General features: G+C 43.5%; 1 protein-coding gene across 4 annotated transcripts in view; it reads right to left on the bottom strand.

Moving 5' to 3' along the window:
- The window catches only part of csnk2a2b (casein kinase 2, alpha prime polypeptide b), a 107,415-nt gene extending 90,359 nt beyond the window's left edge, over positions 1-17,056 (bottom strand). For all 4 annotated transcript variants that reach the window (XM_072518526.1, XM_072518528.1, XM_072518527.1 and 1 more), the window contains exon 1: positions 16,481-17,056. In XM_072518526.1, coding sequence (XP_072374627.1) covers positions 16,481-16,584 — 104 coding nt within the window. In that variant the 5' untranslated portion in view covers positions 16,585-17,056. The remainder of the gene's footprint in view (positions 1-16,480) is intronic.
- Positions 17,057-18,866: the final 1,810 nt, after the last annotated feature.

Here is an 18,866-nt window from a genome sequence, read left to right as displayed (position 1 = left end):
TAACTTACTCTTGTAGCACAGTATTTTCAGGGCTGATCTAGTTAAGTTTCTGGTCAATAGTAAATGGCAAGATGTTGATAGTGCGGGATTCAGTGATAGTAATGCCATTGAATGCCATGGGTAGACTGGCTTCTCTGTTCTTGGAGATCATTGTCTGTCACTTGTGTGACATGCATCTTACTCGTCACTTATCAGCCCAGGCCTGAACGTTATTCAGGTCTGGTTGCATATGCACACAGACTGCTTTAGTAGCTGAGGAATTGCATGTGGTACTGAACATTGCACGGTGAACATCTCCACTTCTGACCTTATCATGGAGTAAAGGTCATTGATGAAACAGCTGAAGCCAGTTTGGCCTAAGACACTAGCTTGGGGGACTCCAGTAGTGATGTCCTGGGCTGAAATGATTGAGCTCCAACAACCACAACCACATTCCTTTGTACCAGGTATGATTCCAACCAGTCAAGAGTTTTCCAATTGACTTCAGTTTTGTCAGGGCTCCTTGATGCCACACTTGGTCAATCACTGCCTTCACGTCCAAGGCACAAACTCTTACGTCCATGTTTGGACCAAAGCTGTAACAGGGTCAGGAACAAAATGATAAAAGCAAATTACTGCGGATGCTGGAGTCTGAAACTAAAGAGAAAATGCTGGAAAATCTCAGCAAGTCTGGCAACATATGTAGGGAGTGAAAAGAGCTAACGTTTCGAGTCCAGAGGAGCCTTTGTCAAAGCTTTGACAAAGGGTCACCTGGACTTGAAACATTAGCCCTTTTCTCACCCTACGAATGCTGCCAGACCTGCGGAGATTTTCCAGCATTTTCTCTTTGGTTTCAGGAACAAAGTGGCACTGGTAGAAACCGAAGTAAGCCTTAGTACACAGGTTATTTCTGAGTTAGTGCCACTTAATAGCACTGCCAATAACACCTTACAACACTTTGCTATGATCGAGAATAGGTTAATAGGACAATAATTGGCCTGGTTTGATTTGACCTTTTTGTGGACAGGGCATACCTGGGCAATTTTTCACATTGCCGGGTAGATGCCAGTGTTGTAACTCTACTAGTTAGTTCTGGAGCACAAATCTTCAATACTATTGCCAGATTATTAACAGAGGTTTTGCAGTATCCAGTGCCTTCAACAGTATCTTGATATCATATGCAGTAAATCAAATTGGCTGAAGACTAGTACATGTCAGTGGAGGAGACCTCAGGAGGAGGCTGAGATAATCATCCACTCAACACTTCTGGCTGAAGATGGCTACCAATGCTTCAGCCTAACCTTTTGATTTGAAGTGCTGGGCTCCCCCATCTTGATGTGGATATTTGTGGAGGCTCCTCCCCCTTTTTTAGTTTAATGTTAACAGTACAGTGAGGGATATGCCAGGCCATGAGCTAACAGATTGTGATTGTATACAATTCTGCTGCTGCTGATAGTGCATAGCACCTCATGATTGTCCAATTTTAAGTTGATGCCAAGACATTGGCTTCAAAGGGTTCACCTCTGCAATAAAGGAACAAACAAATTAATACTGCATCACCAAGCTAACCAGCAGAGAACAAATGGTTTAATTTGTATAAATTTGACATTTCAATGATTTCCCAAGCTTTAATGAGACAGATTGGATACCAAAAGAAATTAATTGTGGTCCTTTGTACTTACACTAACAATAAAGGACACATTTTATTCTTCAATGGAGCTGGTTGGGGAGATCTTTACCAGGACCTACTCAAAGTCTGGAGCATGGTTGCCTCGCACCGCAGCTCTGTCCTGTCATCAATGGCGTCTGTCGTCAGGGAGCCATTGCTCAGGAACGAAAGAGAAAATACTGGAAAATCTCAGTCCAATGACTCTTTGTCAAAGGCTTTGACAATGAGTCATCGGACTCAAAACGTTAGCTCTTTTCTCTCCCCACAGATGCGGTCAGACCTGCTGAGATTTTCCAGCATTTTCTCTTTTGTTTCAGATTCCAGCATTCGCAATAATTTGCTTTTAGCTACTGCTCAGGAATCTGCACCTCCACCAATACCACTTCTGGTGCCTGGCGGAGGGACGGACTGTGGCTGCTGTGGAGGATTTCAAATATGGGCAGCTGCTGCACACCATTCACTTTCTTGCCCTCCACCTTGGTGTGCCTTGTTACCACCCAACAGCAAAGGTCACTCTTAACATCAGGGAGGGTGCTGCATGCATAAAAAAATAGTAAGATAGATTATGAGAGTAAACTTGCTCAGAATATAAAAACAGATAGTAAAAGTTTCTACAAATAAATTTTAAAAATTTAAAAAAGAGTGGCTATGGTAAATATTGGTCCTTTAGAGGATGAGAAGGGAGATTCAGTAATGGAAGATGAGGAAATGGCTGAGGAACTGAACAGGTTTTTTGGGTCAGTCTTCACGGTGGAAGACACAAATAACATGCCAGTGACTGATGGAAATGAGGCTATGACAGGTGAGGACCTTGAGACAACTATTACCACTAAGGAGGTAGCAATGGACAAGCTAATGGGGCTAAAGGTAGACAAATCTCCTGGCCCCGATGGAATGATTCCAGCGTGCTAAAAGAGATGGTTAGGGAGATTGCAAATGCACTAGTTACAATTTACCAAAATTCACTAGACTCTGGGGTGGTCCCGGCGGATTGGAAATTAGCAAACGTGGCACCACTGTTTAAAAAAGGAGGTAGGCAGAAAGCGGGTAATTATAGGTCAGTTAGCGTAACTTCAGTAGTCGGGAAGATGCTGCAATCTATCAGCAAGGAAGAAAGAGAGAGGCATCTGGATGGAAATTGTCCCATTGGACAGATGCAGCATGGGTTCATAAAGGGCAGGTCGTGCCTAACTACTTTAGTGGAATTCTTTGAGGACATTACCATTGCGGTAGACAACAGGGAGCCAATGGATGAAGTATATCTGGATTTCCAGAAAGCTTTTGACAAGGTGCCACACAAAAGGTTGCTGCATAGGCACATGGAGCACACCAGAATTACAGGGATAGTTTGATCTTGGTTTCGGACAATGCTTGGCACAACATAGAGGGCTGAAGGGACTGTTCTGTGCTGTACTGTTCTATGTTCTATAAGATAAAGATGCATGGCGTTACGGGTAAAGTAGTAGCACAGATAGAGGATTGGTTAATCAATAAAAAGCAAAGAATGGGGATTAATGGGTGTTTCCCTGGTTGGCAATCAGTAGCTAGTGGTGTCCCTCAGGGATCAGTGTTGGGCCCACAATTTACGTAGATGATTTGGAGTTGGGGACCAAGTGCAGTGTGTCCAAGTTTGAGACGATACTAAGATGAGTGGTAAAGCAAAAAGTGCAGAGGATACTGGAAGTCTGCAGAGGGATTTGGATAGTTTAAGTGAATGGGCTAGGGTCTGGCAGGTGGAATACAATGTTGACAAATGAGGTTATCCATTTTGGTGGGAACAACAGCAAAAGGGATTATTTAAATGATAAAATATTAAAACATGCCGCTGTGCAGAGGGACCTGGGTGTCCTAGTGCACGAGTTGCAAAAAGTTGGTTTACAGGTGCAACAGCTGATTAAGAAGGCGAATGGAGTTTTGTCCTTCATTGCTAGAGGGATGAAGTTTAAGACTAAGAAGGTTATGCTGCAGCTGTATAAGGTGTTAGTGAGTCCACACCTGGATAATTGTACTGGCACTGGAGGGTGTGTAGAGGAGATTCACTAGGTTAATCCCAGACTGGAGTGGTTTTGATTACGAGCAGAGGTTGAGTAGACTGGGACTGTACTCGTTGGAATTTAGAAGGATTCGGGGGGGGGGGGGGGGGGGGGGGGGGGGGGGGGGGGGGATCTTATAGAAACATAAAATTATGAAGGGAATAGATAGGATAGATGCGGGCAGGTTGTTTCCACGAGCAGGTGAAAGCAGAACTAGGGGGCAGTAGATTTAGGACTGAGCTTAGGAGGAACTTCTTCACCCAAAAGGTTGTGAATATATGGAATTTGTGAAGCAGTTGACGCTCCTTCATTAAATGTTTTCAAGATAAAGATAGATAGTTTTTTGAAGAATAAAGGAATAAAGGGTTGTAGAGTTCAGGTGGGAAATTGAAGCTGAGTCCACAAAAGGTCAGCCATTGAATGGCGGAGCAGGCTCAAAGGGCCAGATGGCTACTCCAGTTCATGGACTCCCAAGATACCTATCATTTTTGCGGCCTTATAGAGTCCGTGGACCGCGTTTATGCAGGCTGCTGTAGGCTATACGCCCTGTTCAGTTATTTTTAACATCTTTTGGTACAGTTTTGTTTGCACATCAGTCCCACGCTCCTGATGTACAGGCACCTGGTGCAGAGTGGGGAAGTGAAGGAGGACATTCTCATGAACCTGCTCCTGGGCTAGCAAACTTGCCATCAACAGGTCCAGACAGCAGGCGGTTGAGAGGGTTGTCCGACCCGACTGTTTGCCCATATCTGTGGCTATGTTCGCAGCCGGGTATCGCTGGAGAGGGAGCATACGATGTTCACGGACATTTGTCCCATAGTGGCGCAGTAGTTAGTACTGATGCCTCACGACGCCGAGGATCCGGGTTCGATCCAGAGTCACTGTTAGTGTGGAATTTGCACATTCTCCCCGTGTCTGCGTGGGTCTCACCCCCACAATACAAAGATGCACAGGGTAAGTGGATTGGCCACGCTAAATTGCCCTTAATTGGGAAAAAAAAAGAATCGGGTACTTTAAATTAAAAAATGGGTGTCCCTGGAGAGGGAGCATACAGTGTTAACAGACATCCTCACATCCTCAAGATCTTCCGTGCCAGTTGTGTACTGCAGGGCAGGGTGCCTTATTGACCCTGTTAATCACATTTTGGTTTAATGTTTTAAGTCTCATTTGCAATTCGCTTTTTATTTAAGACAGTTTCCCTTTAAGGGACTGTCCTTTTAATGTGTCCCTCAAGAGGGGCAGCAAGGCATGGTGGCGCAGTGGTTAGCACTGCTGCCTCACGGCACCGAGAACCCGGGTTCGATCCCGGCCCCAAGTCACTGTCCGTGTGGAATTTGCACATTCTCCACGTGTCTGCGTGGGTCTCACGCCCACAACCCAAAGATGTGCAGGGCAGGTGGATTGGCCACGCTAAATTGCCCCTTCATTGCAAAAAAAAAAAAAAAGAATTTGGTACTTCAAATTTAAATAAATAATCTGTCGCTCCGTTAATTTGATGGTGTTTACTTAGTGTTTAAAAAAGGTTGGATTACAGGAACCATAATCTACTGTAATATGTCTGGGGGCATACTTCCTTGGATTTTACTCTCCAGTCTTTTTAGTTTTTCATAGGCTACTTGAAAAATGTTGAGAGAAAATTCACCCATCCCATATATTTTGAACACTGTTATCTTAGTAGAGTACTTGTGCTATTTCCTGGTTTTAACTACCTTTATTGAAGCAGTTCATGGTGCGGAAAGGGGCTTTTTGCACTGCAACACTCAAGAATTCTCTCAACATTAAAAATACCCAAGAATCTGTCCTTGTGCCTCATTCCTTCAGTTAGTTCAGCTTTCATTTTAGGATTCAGGGCGAATGTTCCTGATGTCTTTGACTATTAGCCAGCATCCTTCGTACACTGCAGGTTTTAGGACCATGACTCCATAGCCTAGACAAATAATGTCATGGTGTTGAGTCATCCATTGGGTAAAATGTTAAACTAATGGCAGATGTTAAAGATTTCCATGCAGCTATATGGACAGCAATGCCCTGACCAACATTCCTCCCTGGTCTCCTTGGAAAAAAAATCCCATTCATCATTTGGTTCTATACAGCATGCTACTGACACAATAGTACGTAGCTTTATAATATGAACTTCGTACCAGAAAACAATTGATCTGGTAAAGTGCTTTGAGATAGTTCGACAGGAAAAATGCTGTATAAATGTAAACTTGGCAAATTATATTTACATTCCAATTTCTCTCAAAATTATATTTTGCTGTATCATAGAATGGATACAGCACAGGAGATGGCCATTTGTACTAAAATGTGCACCGGTTCTCTGCAGGGACAATCCCACACAACATCTCGTACCCCTGAAAATTTCCCGTCTTCAGTTGTTGAACCAATTCAGTTTTAGATCCTAACCATACAATGTATAGAAAATGTTTTAATTGTCACCACTGGTTCTTTTGCCCCCGAGCTACTGAACCTTCCACCAATGGGAACAGTTTATCTCTATATCCACTCTGTTCCAGAGCCCTCATGATTTTAAACACCTTCACCAAATCACCTCTCACCCTTCTCCGCCAAATCACCACTCAACCATCTCCAATTTGTCCCTGACGTTGAAGCTCCTCATCCCTGGAATCATTCTTGTAAATCTTTTCTGGACCCTCAAAAGACCTTTCACATCCCCTTCCTATAAAGCCCAGAATTGGACACAATACTCCAGTACAGCCAAATTTTATAACAGCTTTATAAAAGGTTCAGCATAGTTTGATCTTTACATTTCAAATTAGAAAAGCCAAGATTCCATAGGCCTTTTAAACCAGTTTCTCAATCTGCCCTACCACTTTCAACCATTTGTGCATGTATCTGTCTCTGTTTCCTCCATTAGAATTGTAACCTTGAGTTTATATTGCCTCTCCTCAAGTCATCCTACCAAGGATCACTTCACATTTATGTGCATTAAAATTTAATTTTATCTACCACGCATCTGCCCATTCCGCAAGCCTATATCCTCCTGATGTCTATCTTTATCCTTGTCTATCTCTATTTTCCTCTCAGTTCACAGTACTTGCATGCTTCGTCATCTGAAAATTTGGAAAAATCGTGTCTTACACACCCAAGTCTAGTTTATTAATATATACATCGAGAAAGTTAGTGGTCTTGGTTTTGATCACTGCAGAACCCCACTGCATGTTTCCTCCAGCCTAAAATGCAAACAACCATTCGCCACCAAGCTGTTTTGTATTACTGAGACAACTTCATATCCATAATACAACAAAAACAGAAAATACTGGGTGATCTCAACAGGTCTTACAGCATCTGTGGAGAGAGAAGGGAGCTAATGTTTAAAGTCTGGATGACTCTTTGTCAAAGCTCATATCCATGCTACCAGCGTAGTGATCTGCATATCTGTGTGTATATATACACAAGGGATCAATGTAAATGCAATACAACTAAGCAATCACTAGAGGGAGTGGTGGGGGGGGAGGGGGGGGGGGGGGGGGGGGGGGGGGAAGAGTGTAGAAATACAGACGAACAGGAAGTCAGGGACTCTTCACAGGAACGGCAGCTGATGAGCAGGACACAAGACAGGCAGCTCAGATGTAACATAGTATAAGAGAACGGACTCACAATAAAGCATCTACTTCAACTGTAAGACGACGAGCTTTATTCAGGCACAAGGAATAACACATGGTACCAGGAGACTTCAGAACATTTACGAAAAGGTTACAAAAGATGCGGAACTCCACCGCAGCTGAACACAACCGGTAATTTAAGTCAGAGCTGGAAAAGTTTTAAACAAATGTTCGACATATATATCATAGAATTTACAGGGGAGGCCATTCGGCCCATCGAGTCTGCACTGGATCTTTGAAAGAGCACTCTACCCAAGCCCACACCTCCACCCTATCCCCATAACCCAGTAACCCCACCCAACACGAAGGGCCATTTTGGACACTAAGGGCAATTTAGCATGGTCAATCCACCTAACCTGCAATCTTTGGACTGTGGGAGGAAACCGGAGCACCCGGAGGGTGCGTATGATTTGAAAGCAGCTTCAGAAGAAATGAAAATAGCACTGCTCCTCACAGGACATTAAGCTAGAGAAATATATATCGGCTTTAAATACTTGAAAGGTGAAGACAACACCAAATTAGAAGTAATACTGAAAAAAATTTGAAGAATACAGTAACACCAATAACAATGCTGCTTTAAGACATTCAATGCTTGGAGACCAAAATGCGGGAATGAGTGATGCGAAAAGGGAAATGAGTGATGCGAAACTCAACCAATCATTACCAGAACAGAAAGGTTTAACGCTGGAAATCGCGAGTGATAAGTGCAGGTCGCAAGAAAAAGATAACTAAGTGCTTACCTAGAAAAAAACGACAATAACATTCTTTTCCACGGGTCTAAAGCAGTTAAAATTGCGTCTGAGCACATTTTAAACTGCCCGGGGAACAAAAGACACAAATCTGAGTCTGCGCATGGGCAGGCAACCGCAGCCACACACACGCAGTTGAAATCAGCCGTTTCGCGCCAAGACTGTTCTGCGCATGCGCAATTAAAAAAAGATGTTTTCGCTGCAGATCGATCTGCGCATGCGCAGTTTAAAGAAAAGACTGCACAGTGCAGAGATGGATCTGCGCATGCGCACGCCGTGCATGCGCAGTTTATAAAAAAGCGCACAACAAATGAAAATCGATTTGCACATGCGCAATCGATTCCTACGCTTTACGTCATGAGCGTCATGACGTCATCAGACGCAGACCACGCCCACTTCAAGGCGAAATGCCCGAAAGTCACAAACAAGACCTTTAAAGGCACAAAACCAGCTGAGTTATTCGGATATGCTGATCACAGCATCAGCAACACGGTTGCAAAGCTCAAAACACCTCTACATATGGTAGATGAATCCAATACCATGATGCAATGGCAGATCACCGATACATTGGATGACAGCAACCTGTCAAATACCCAAGAACACAATGCCACACAGCGAGTACTCACCGACTCCGTTGAGAGAGATCGACTCCACAGAGAGAACACTGCACGACTCCACAGAGAAAGCGATGAAAGACTCCACAGTGAGAGCGATGCAAGCCTCCACAGAGAGCTCGTTCACAGACTCCAAAATGGAAGCAATTAAACACTCCATAGCGAACGCCATGCATGATCAAGACCATGAAGGTCTACCCACCGTATCTGAGCAACCACAAGCAGACAATGCAAGTCTACCCACTGTATGCGAAAACAGTGACAATGTAATCACAATCGACATACAGGAGGTGCAGGATCACAGCGAGACTGACAGGTCTCAGCTCGTCTGTACAGAAGCACTCAACAATCAGAGTAGGGCTACTCATGAGTCCAGAGAGACCACGTCAATTGAAACCTTATCCACTCTAAACTACCCACAAAAAAATGAAATCTTCAAGATTTTGACTCCAGAAGAGGAGTACCAAGACCGACAAGAAAATGAAATTGTGTGAAGATTTTGACTCCAGAAGAGGAGCACCAAGAAACCAAAGGTGATTCAAATGAACCAGAAATGACTCCAGAAGAGGAGCACCAAAGGAAGCAAAGAAGAGGAATCAAATCCACCACAAATGACTGATGTCACCAAGACCAACAGTGCAATATCAGATCATTCTCACAATCCTCAAGAAACACTCAATGAAACAGCAGATACCACAAAGGACACTGACACCAATAACTTGGAGAATGACTCAAATTATCCATACGGAGCAGTCATTGAGCGCAACAAGAACAATAAAAACCACAAGAAGCACAACAGAAACAAGAACAACAGCAACAACAAGCAGCACAACAAGAACAACAAAAACTAGAAGCACAACTACAAGAACAACAAGAAGCATAGCAAAGACAACAACAAGCACGACAAGAACAACGGCAACAAGCACGACAACGACAACAATAAGAACGACAACGAAAAACAACAAAGATAGAAACAACAGAAACAACAACAATGAAACGACCTGTACAACATGGCACAACTCTGCACATGAAGGACAATGCAACAGCACACTCCAAAATAATGACAAGAATACAAACATACCATGGCACGACAACGAATCTCACAAATACATATTTGCTCTGGAACAAACAAGCACACCAGCTTTGAAGGCAGATGACACACTAAATCGATACCACAAGCACAGAAAAAGTCCACGTCAGTAAACATCAGTGGTTCGACCATTCGAACACCTCGTGATGACGTGGTTACTTAAAACAACACTGACAACATTCACAAAGAAAGTTACAATATCAATATCACCACGTCAACAACAGAAAAAAAACCTCAACCGAACAAATTCATAAAATTTGGCCTTATAAATGTTTTTATCAAGAATGGACTCAAATATTAATTGGCTTTGTATAATAACCAATATCATCACTTGTGCAGATATATATATCATAAGTAATCTAACTGTTTTGAACAATTTTCTTCAACACTGTACAGAAAATATTTAAAAGAAAAAAGGGGGGAATGCAGTGATCTTCATATCTGTGTATATATACACACACAGGGGGTCAATGTAAATGCAATACAACTAAGCAATCACTAGAGGGAGCACGGGAGATGTATAAATACAGACAAACAGGAAGTCAGGGACTCTTCACAGGAACAGCAGCTGGTGAGCAGGACACAGACAGGCAGCTCAGATGTAACATAGTATAAGTGCTGGAGAGAGAACAAACTCACAATAAAGGATCTAGTTCAACTGTAAGACTACGAGCTTTATTCAGACACAAGGAATAACACCAGTTTCCCTTTGCTGAAAAATCTAATGTGGCAACTAATCAAATATCTTTGGAAACCATTATGTATGGCACGCTCATCAACCATCTCCGTTATCTCATCAAGAAACTCCAAAGTACTTAGAGATGACATCTTTGAAATGTTTTCTGTTTTTCTCCAATTATCACTGTTGTCTAAGTGACTGTGAACTTTGTCCTGGATTATAATCTGCAAAAGCTTTCCCACCACCAAGGTTAAACTGACTGGTCTGTAGTGGCTGGGTTATCCTTGCACAATTTTTGAACAAGGGTATGAGATTTGAAATTCCCCCGTCCTTTATCACCATCCTGCATCCGAAGAGGACATGATGTTTATGGTCAGACCCTCTGCAATTCCTCAAGCATCATTGAATGCATCTGATCCAGTACTGGTGACTTACCAGCTTTAAATGCAATCAGCCTAAAACCTTCCTTTATCAGATTTTAGCCCACGCAATGTTCCAACTTTTTAAAAGATTTGTTCACAGGATGTGGCCGTCTCAGACTAGGCCAGCATTTAGTGCCCGCCCTCGAGAAGGTTGCAGTGAGCCGCCCTTGAATTGCTGCAGTCCAGGTGTGCTGCAGGTACACCCACAGTGCTGTCAGGGAGGAAGTTTCCAGAATTTTGACCCAGCAATAGTGAAAGGACAGCGATATAGTTCCAAGTCAGGATGGTGTTGGCTTGGAGGAGAACTTGCAGATGCTGGTGAGCCCATGGACCCGCTGCCCAAACCCGTCTAGGTGAGAGGTCATGGGTTTGGAAGATGCTGTCAAAGAAGCTTTGTAATGTATATTGTGGATGATATACACTTGTCACTGTGCATCGATGATGGAGGGAGTGAATGGTTTAAGGTGTTGAATGGGGTGTCAATCAAGCAAGCCGCTGTGCTCTGGATGATGTTGAACTTCTTTAGTGTTGTTGGATGTCACAGGGAGGTGGTTTTGTTGTTTATATTCTCTCTAGGATTGTCATTGCCCGGTTCTTTTGTGGCATGAATGTTACTTATCAGTGTAATTCTGCATGTTGTTCAGATCTTGCTGCATATGGACTTGGACAGTTTCTATCTGCTAGGTACAACTCCAACCAGTGGACTTTTCCCGAATTCTCATTGGTTTCAGTTTTATGGTTCCTTGATGCCACGCTCGGTCAAATGGCTCCACAACCGTCTCTTTGACTATGGCTTTAGAAGCATCTCCTTCCTTGGTAAAAACAGATGCATAGATGCAAAGTGCTCATTTAGTCACCTCTGCCTTCCTCTGTCTCCATGTGTAGATCTTTTTTTCATCCCTAAAATGCCCCATCCTTCCTCTTACTACCCTTTTACCATTTATTCTCTTATGGAAGACTTTTGGATTCATTTTTATGTTAGCTGCCAGTCTCTTCTCACTTACTCTGCCTCTGATTTGCTTTTTCAATTCCCATCTTAACTTTCTATATTCAACCTAGCTCGCATTTGTACGATCAACCTGACATCTTCTACACCCCCTATTTTCTGCTTCGGCTCGCTCTCTGCTCGTCATCCATAGAGCACTGGCTTTGGTTTTTTCCCTCTTGTGCAACCGTATCTCAACTGCACCCAGACCATCTCACCTTTCAAGGCAGAGGATTGTTCCATTAAAGCTTTGTCTGTCAATGTTTATTCCACTTTACCTGGGTCACATCCATTTTTACCCCACTTAAATTGCTCCTCCCCCAACTTAATATTTTTGACTTCAGATTGTTCTTTGACCTTTTCCTTGGCTAGCCTTAACCTTATGATACTCATGATCATTGTTTCTTCGTGAGTACACCTACAATCTTTATGCAAAGTTGAAAGCCATTATTTGATTACTTTAAATGAAATGCTGCCTTTAGTTCCTAAACAACCTGCCAACAATATGATCACAAAGCTAAGTGCAAAAAGAGATGACATTTGGTCCACCCAGATCATACAGACATTCACGTATCTACAGTAGAGCACCCAAATGCCTGTTAAATGATTTCAGAGTTTTTGTCTTCACGTTGTGTGAAAGTGCTTCCTGACAGCTCAGAAATTGTCTTTTTCTAGCTTACGCTTTACCTCATTGCCCTATAGTTGTTCAATTTGTGCTCTAGATTAACATTTTTATTCCACACTGACTTGGATCCCCTTTAAAAGAATCCACCCAATCATCTCAAGCCTTAGCAGTAAAAGCTTTTCAAAATTTTCTTTATAAAGAGTCTCTTGACATTAGGGATCAGCCTCATGCTTCCCTTACTTTACACGGAGGTTGAAAGCATGGTCAGCTATGAGAGTGAAAAGAAAGGGGATGGACATTGGAGGCCAAAAGAATATATTGAGGGAAAGGGAGGAAGTACGGCTAGAATAAACAAGGACTACGGATGAATTTAACCACGAGGATCAAGAAATAAATGTAAAATATGAGGAACCAAAGTCAGGATTGACAGGTGAATGGGACTTGGTACAAGGTACAGGATAAGGTAGAAGAACTAGCACAGTTTTGGTTTACTGAGGATTGATGGCCAGGCAGTTGAGAGGCATTTAAGCAATCATGTCCATAGAATCCCTACATTGCAAAAGGAGGCCACTCAGGTCACCGAGTCTGCAGCAACGATCTGAAAAAGCATTCTACCTAAACCCACTCCCCTGCCCTATCCCCACAATCCTGTGCACTGATCATAGCTAATTCACCCAATCTTCATATTTTTGGACTATGAGAGGAAACCGGAGCACCCAGAGGAAATAGTGGCACAGTGGTTAGAATTGCTACCTCACAGCACCAGGGTTCTGTGTTCAATTGTCGCCTCGGGTGACTGTGTGTGGAGTTTGCCCTTTCTCCCCATGTCTGCATGGGTTTCCTCCCACAATCAAAAGATATGCAGATTAGGTGGATTGGCTATGATAAATTGCCCCTTAGTGCGCAAAAGGTTAGGTGGGGTTACTGGGATGAGGTGGAGTGGGCTTAAGGGTGCTCTTTCCGGTGTAGGGTTCGATGGGCCGAATGGCCTCCTTCTGCACAGTAAATTCTATGATTCCATGAAACCCACACAGACACAGGGAGAACATGCAAACTCCACAGTCACCCAAGGCCAGAATCAAACCCGGATGCCTGGCGCTGTGAAGCAGCAGTGTTAACCATATATAGGAGTCCAACAGCAGATAAGCAAATGTCGGTACAGAATAGAGAAATATTATGGAGGTGAAAGTAGGTACACCGAGGGATGATAAGGGTTCTGAAAACCAGCTTGACGTAAATCAAGGCATCAAGGTTGGGCCAAAGAGTTAGTGGGGAGGATATAGTTTTTGTGTAGGGAGTCACAGATGATGATTTAGGTCTACTAAATGTTTAACTGGAGCAAACTACAACTCACCCATGGCAGATGAGAAAGCAACAGACCAAAGAAAACTAGATCATTAGTATGTGGAACCTCATTCTATCCATGTTTCCTCTCCCCAAACAGTATCCATTTTTAGATTTTTTTAAAAGTATTTTCTCAATTTTCTTTCCTATCACCCCAACTTGCCACTTACTGAGGGTCTAGATTCCCTTCTCTATTCTGGACATTTTAAATGAATATGGACACAAATTTCAAACATTTGCACGCATAAAGTATTTGTCTACATTCAGAGAGCAAATTTTGCCAAAATATTAATCGATCCTCTCTCAGAGAAGATATTTGCGGACAGACAGGTAAGTTCACCAATACAATCAGCCCTCAAGTCACTGCGTCAGTCGAATGTTTGCATAGCACAACATACCTTGACACAAAAACAGAAAATGCTGGACAATCACAGCAGGTCTGACAGCATCTGTGGAGCGACAATGGAGCTAACATTTCAAGTCTGGATGACCCTTTGTCAAAGCTAGGCAGAACTGGAAATAGGATAAGATGTATACTGTTGTGGGGCGAGGGGATGGGGAGTGCTGGGGCTGGATAGGGGGTCAGCGATAGGTGGTGATTGACTAAAATGTGGTGGACAGCAAGACAAAGGAAATGTAAATGGTGTGATTAAGACTACGAAGGGTGTTGGTAGTGGCACATTAAGGGATTTTTGTGCCTCTCCAAGTGTCACTATCAGCACCCTTCTTAGCCTTCGTCAATCTCCACCTATGTATACCCCAAATAGTATAAATCTGACTTTATTTCCCCGTTCTCTTCAGTTTGACTCAAAACATTAGCTCCCTTCTTTCTCCACAGATGCTGTCAGACCTGTTGTGGTTGTCCAACATTTTCTGTTTTTGTTTCAGATTCCAGTGTCCACAATAATTTGCTTATACCTTGACACAAGACAATCTGAATAAGGGAAGGATATTCTATGTATGTCTTAGTTACTGTATCCAAGGTACTTGTGATTCCAAAGGCAACATAAATGTTGTTATGGCTAACTAGAATGAAGATCATCATAGAAAATGGACACACCTTTTGACCATGGGAGGATTACCAATTTTTGATTCACTGTGGAAATGAATGCCTCTGGATCTTAAACTTAGAACAAGAGGGAAACAAATGTCACTAATAATTAACTCCTCACTGGAACGTCTTGGATATTTTTGGATTTTGAGGCCAGGCTCTGTATTTAACCTCGTTTGGAACAGCTCTCTTACCCAAGCCCTGCTTTTTATTTCCCTTCACTGTCTATGCTGCAGCAGCAAGTAACACCACACATTTTTCATTCACATGACAAGAACAGCTTGTTCTTATAAAACCTCTGACACTAAATCAAATGCTCAACACAAAAATAAAAAATAAGTGTGACCTCACAAAAGAGTGGGCGTTAATGAAAATAAAACTTTACCAGGTCATTAGAAATTTTCTTTATTTTTCGTCAAATAAATGTCTAAGCATACATGCAAACGAGTCATCATGCTTAATATCCAAACCAAGTTTTTCAGAAATCCGCAACGCAATTCTGATTTACCCAATATGGAATTCACAACCTCTCCCAGTAGGGATGTCATGTTTATCTCAGGGCAAGTATGTAAGCAGAGACTTAAGGTCTTGCTCATTCTCGTTAGGGATATCCTGTTTATTGCATCATTAGCTTACAGGTTCATATGGCGGCAATGGGAAGAATCCCAGTCCTAATAACAGTTCTAATCTCCAGGGTCTCATCAGTGCTGGTCTCATCAGTGAACTGAGCTAGCAGGTCAATCATCAATAGTAGTCAAGTGCTTGCTCAGGTTTCAGATTAGTGAAACAGCCAAGGTTGGTGTTAATCTTACACTGGCATCATTTAAGAAAATATTCAAAGAAATCAAATAGCATTCCAATTAGCTTCAGCAAAAGTTTGCAACCCAAAGTGTGGTCTCCTTTTAGATGATAAAGTTCATAAAGGCATTACTGGTTCAACTAATTTTCATTTCTACAAAACAAGAGTTGGGTGTGGGGCATAGAATTTGCAGTGCAGGGGGTCATTCGGCCCATCAAGTCTGCACCAGCCCTTGGAAAGAGCACACCTCCATCCTATCCCCATAACCCCCAAACCCACCTAATCTTTGGACACTAAGGGGCAATTTATCATGGCCAATCCACCTAACCTGCACATCTTTGGACTGTGGGAAGAACCCCACGGGGAGAAAGTGCAAACTCCGCACAGTCGGCAAACTCCACACAGTCACCCGATGCCGGAATTGAACCTGGGATCCTGGAGCTGTGAGGCAGCTGCTAACCACTGGGCCACCCTAAACAAAAGCACTGAAAAATCATAACAACAGGCTTAAGAAATTGCCTTACGAACAGTACTCTAACAAGAGCCTCTAACAATTAGACATTTTTTTATAATCAAGCCCGTTACAGCCCACTTCTATAGGAAACACGGATTATTTTCGAGTGCCTATTTTTACATTTCTATCTAGCCGATACACGCTTCTATGCATAATATGTTTCTACATTTCGATGATTGTGCCTTATGCGTTGCCATTAATGCATTCAACAAATATTTACCTATTCCCGCCTTCACATAGATAGATGCCTATACATTCAAGTCATACATTAACTTCATGGCTACAACATATTGTGCCTTACCCCCACTCAGGAACGTGCGACTCGTAGTCCCAGTACTCGCGGGGTTTCAGGCTGTTTACCTCGGCATACACGCGGGCCCTGCTCCCGGTAGCCGGACCCGGCATGGCAGTGCCAGGGCTCAGCTCTGGAACAAGGGGGCGAAATCCCCAGCGGGAGGCCGCAGAGGGGGCACAGAGGTCGCACCGCGACTGGGCACACCGACTACCAGGAGTCAGGCCCGGCCGCAACCCACGCAGAACCACCAAGGATAACTTCAGCAACAGAGCCCGTGGAGCCAGTGAGAGCTTCCCCCGAGGCAGGAGGAAGGTTGGAAAGGCCCAGGCAACGAGAGCGGGGCCCCGGGGAGGGGGGGGGGGGGGGGGGGGGGCAAAACCGGGGCAACAAGAGCAGGGACCCCAGAGGGGCGAAGGGGTGGGGACTTGGGGAAGGGAGGGTCAGGCAGCGGAATGAACCTAAATCAGGGTAACCGAGCCAGCCTTCCAGGAGCGAGGCCCGCAGCGGAAGAAAATATTCCGCCGGGTGCGGACCCAACCCTGAGAAACCGGTCACAAGCCCGGTCTGTCAGCGAGAAGAGACTGAGGGGCAGGGGCTGACGGGCGCCCGCGGCAGCGACTCCTAGCGGCACCTGTCTGAACCTGAGCGCCGCCAGCTGCCGACTCCACCGACAGCGGCTCCTAGAGGCACCTGACTGAACCTGAGCGACGCCGGGTGCAGACTCCACCGGCAGCAGTTCCAAGCCACACCTGCTAAATTGCAGCAGGCAGCGGCCCCCAGTCGCGTTTCACGGAACATTAATGACACATACCAGCTACATACTCCAGTGAGAGTGCTATCTAAAGGATTCCAGAATGCCGGTAAAATTGATAGCACTCAATTCGAAAGATATAGTGCCCCGTTTCTCACGTTCAGGAGACTTTGGATAGATTCCAAAAAATGATCCCAAATTATACACATTGGCCTTTAGCTGCTGTCTTTTGTCTTTGTCACTTCCAGTCTCAACTATTACAAAGCCCTATTGACTGGCTCCCACATGTCAACTCTATAAAGCTTATCCATCAAAACCCTGCTATCGGTATCCAACTTGAAACAGGTCAATCTTACCCACCACTGTGGATGCTTGCTGTCACTGATTCCTGGTCCAGCAAGGCCTCAAATTTAAAATTCTTATCCTGCTGTTTAAATTGCGTCATGGTGTCACCCCTCCCTATGTCTGTAATCTCCTCCAGTCTTACAAACCTCTGAGATATCTGTGATCCTCCGATTCTGGACTCTTTCTCAGCCTGATTTTCATTATGCTAACATTGGTGACCATACCTTCAGCTGCCCTGGTTCCTTATTCCTGGAATTTTGTCCCTAAACCTCTTACCCTCTCAAAATTGCTTCTCTTTCAAGACACTATGTTCTTTAGCAATTAAGCTTTCTGTTACCTGGCCTAATATCACTTTATGTGCATCGGGCCAAATATTGTTTTATAATTTTCCTGTGAAGTGTTTTGGTACTTTTTACTATGTAAAAGGTGCTCAGTAAAAGTTGTTATTTTTTGCAATATTCTTCCAAAAATGTCATTATATTTCCTATGTTAAAGGTGCCTGAGTAATTTTGTCAAACTGCAATTAAACTGCAACACTGCCCCTGTTGGGAGGTGTATTTACAGTGTGACAAGTTTACATAGGCAATTTCTATCATAAACGTGGACAGAAGAATTTTGAACATCAACCTAAAAATAATGGAATAAAGTGTGACTTTAAAATGGGGCCTGAATTACACTTGCATGCCCATCTTCTTAGCTAGATTCACCTTGAGAATAGGCTTGGTGTTGTCATGTGAGAGTACCTTTAAGACATGGATGTTTAAGCAATGTACCTTTCAGAAAACAGTGATGTCAGAGAGTGGGTGGAGCTGAGTTCAGGTCAGCCATTTTGAAGTTTCAGTTGGAAAAAGCAGCTTGTGTGTGTGTGTGTGTTTCCAGAGAGCTGCAGTTTGAGAAAATGGAGACCTGTACATATGCAGGCGGATGAAAAGTGGGCAGAAGTTCATCAAGTAGTATTGCCGGTAGGGTATAGAAAGGAGGTGTTACGAGTTGCACATAAGTTACCAGTGGGAGGTCATTTGGGAATAAGGAAAACGCAAGCTAATATCCAGAAACATTTTGATTAGCCTGGCCTACATAAAGATGGAGTTAAATTTTGTCAATCATGTCACACAAGTCAAGTGATAGGGTAACCTCAAGCAGTGACAAAACCAGCACCCTTAATACCCATTCCAGCATTTGAGGAACCTTTTACGAGGGTCATAATTGATTGTGTAGGACCGCTTCCTAAAACAAAAAGTGAGAATCAATATCTTTTGACTATAATGGATGTGTCTACTAGGTTTCCAGAGGCCA

Source organism: Scyliorhinus torazame, chromosome 10 (genome assembly GCF_047496885.1).
Source record: "Scyliorhinus torazame isolate Kashiwa2021f chromosome 10, sScyTor2.1, whole genome shotgun sequence".
Taxonomy (NCBI): domain Eukaryota; kingdom Metazoa; phylum Chordata; class Chondrichthyes; order Carcharhiniformes; family Scyliorhinidae; genus Scyliorhinus; species Scyliorhinus torazame.
Note: the sequence above shows the minus strand (reverse complement) of the source record. Positions and strands in the feature narration are given on the sequence as shown.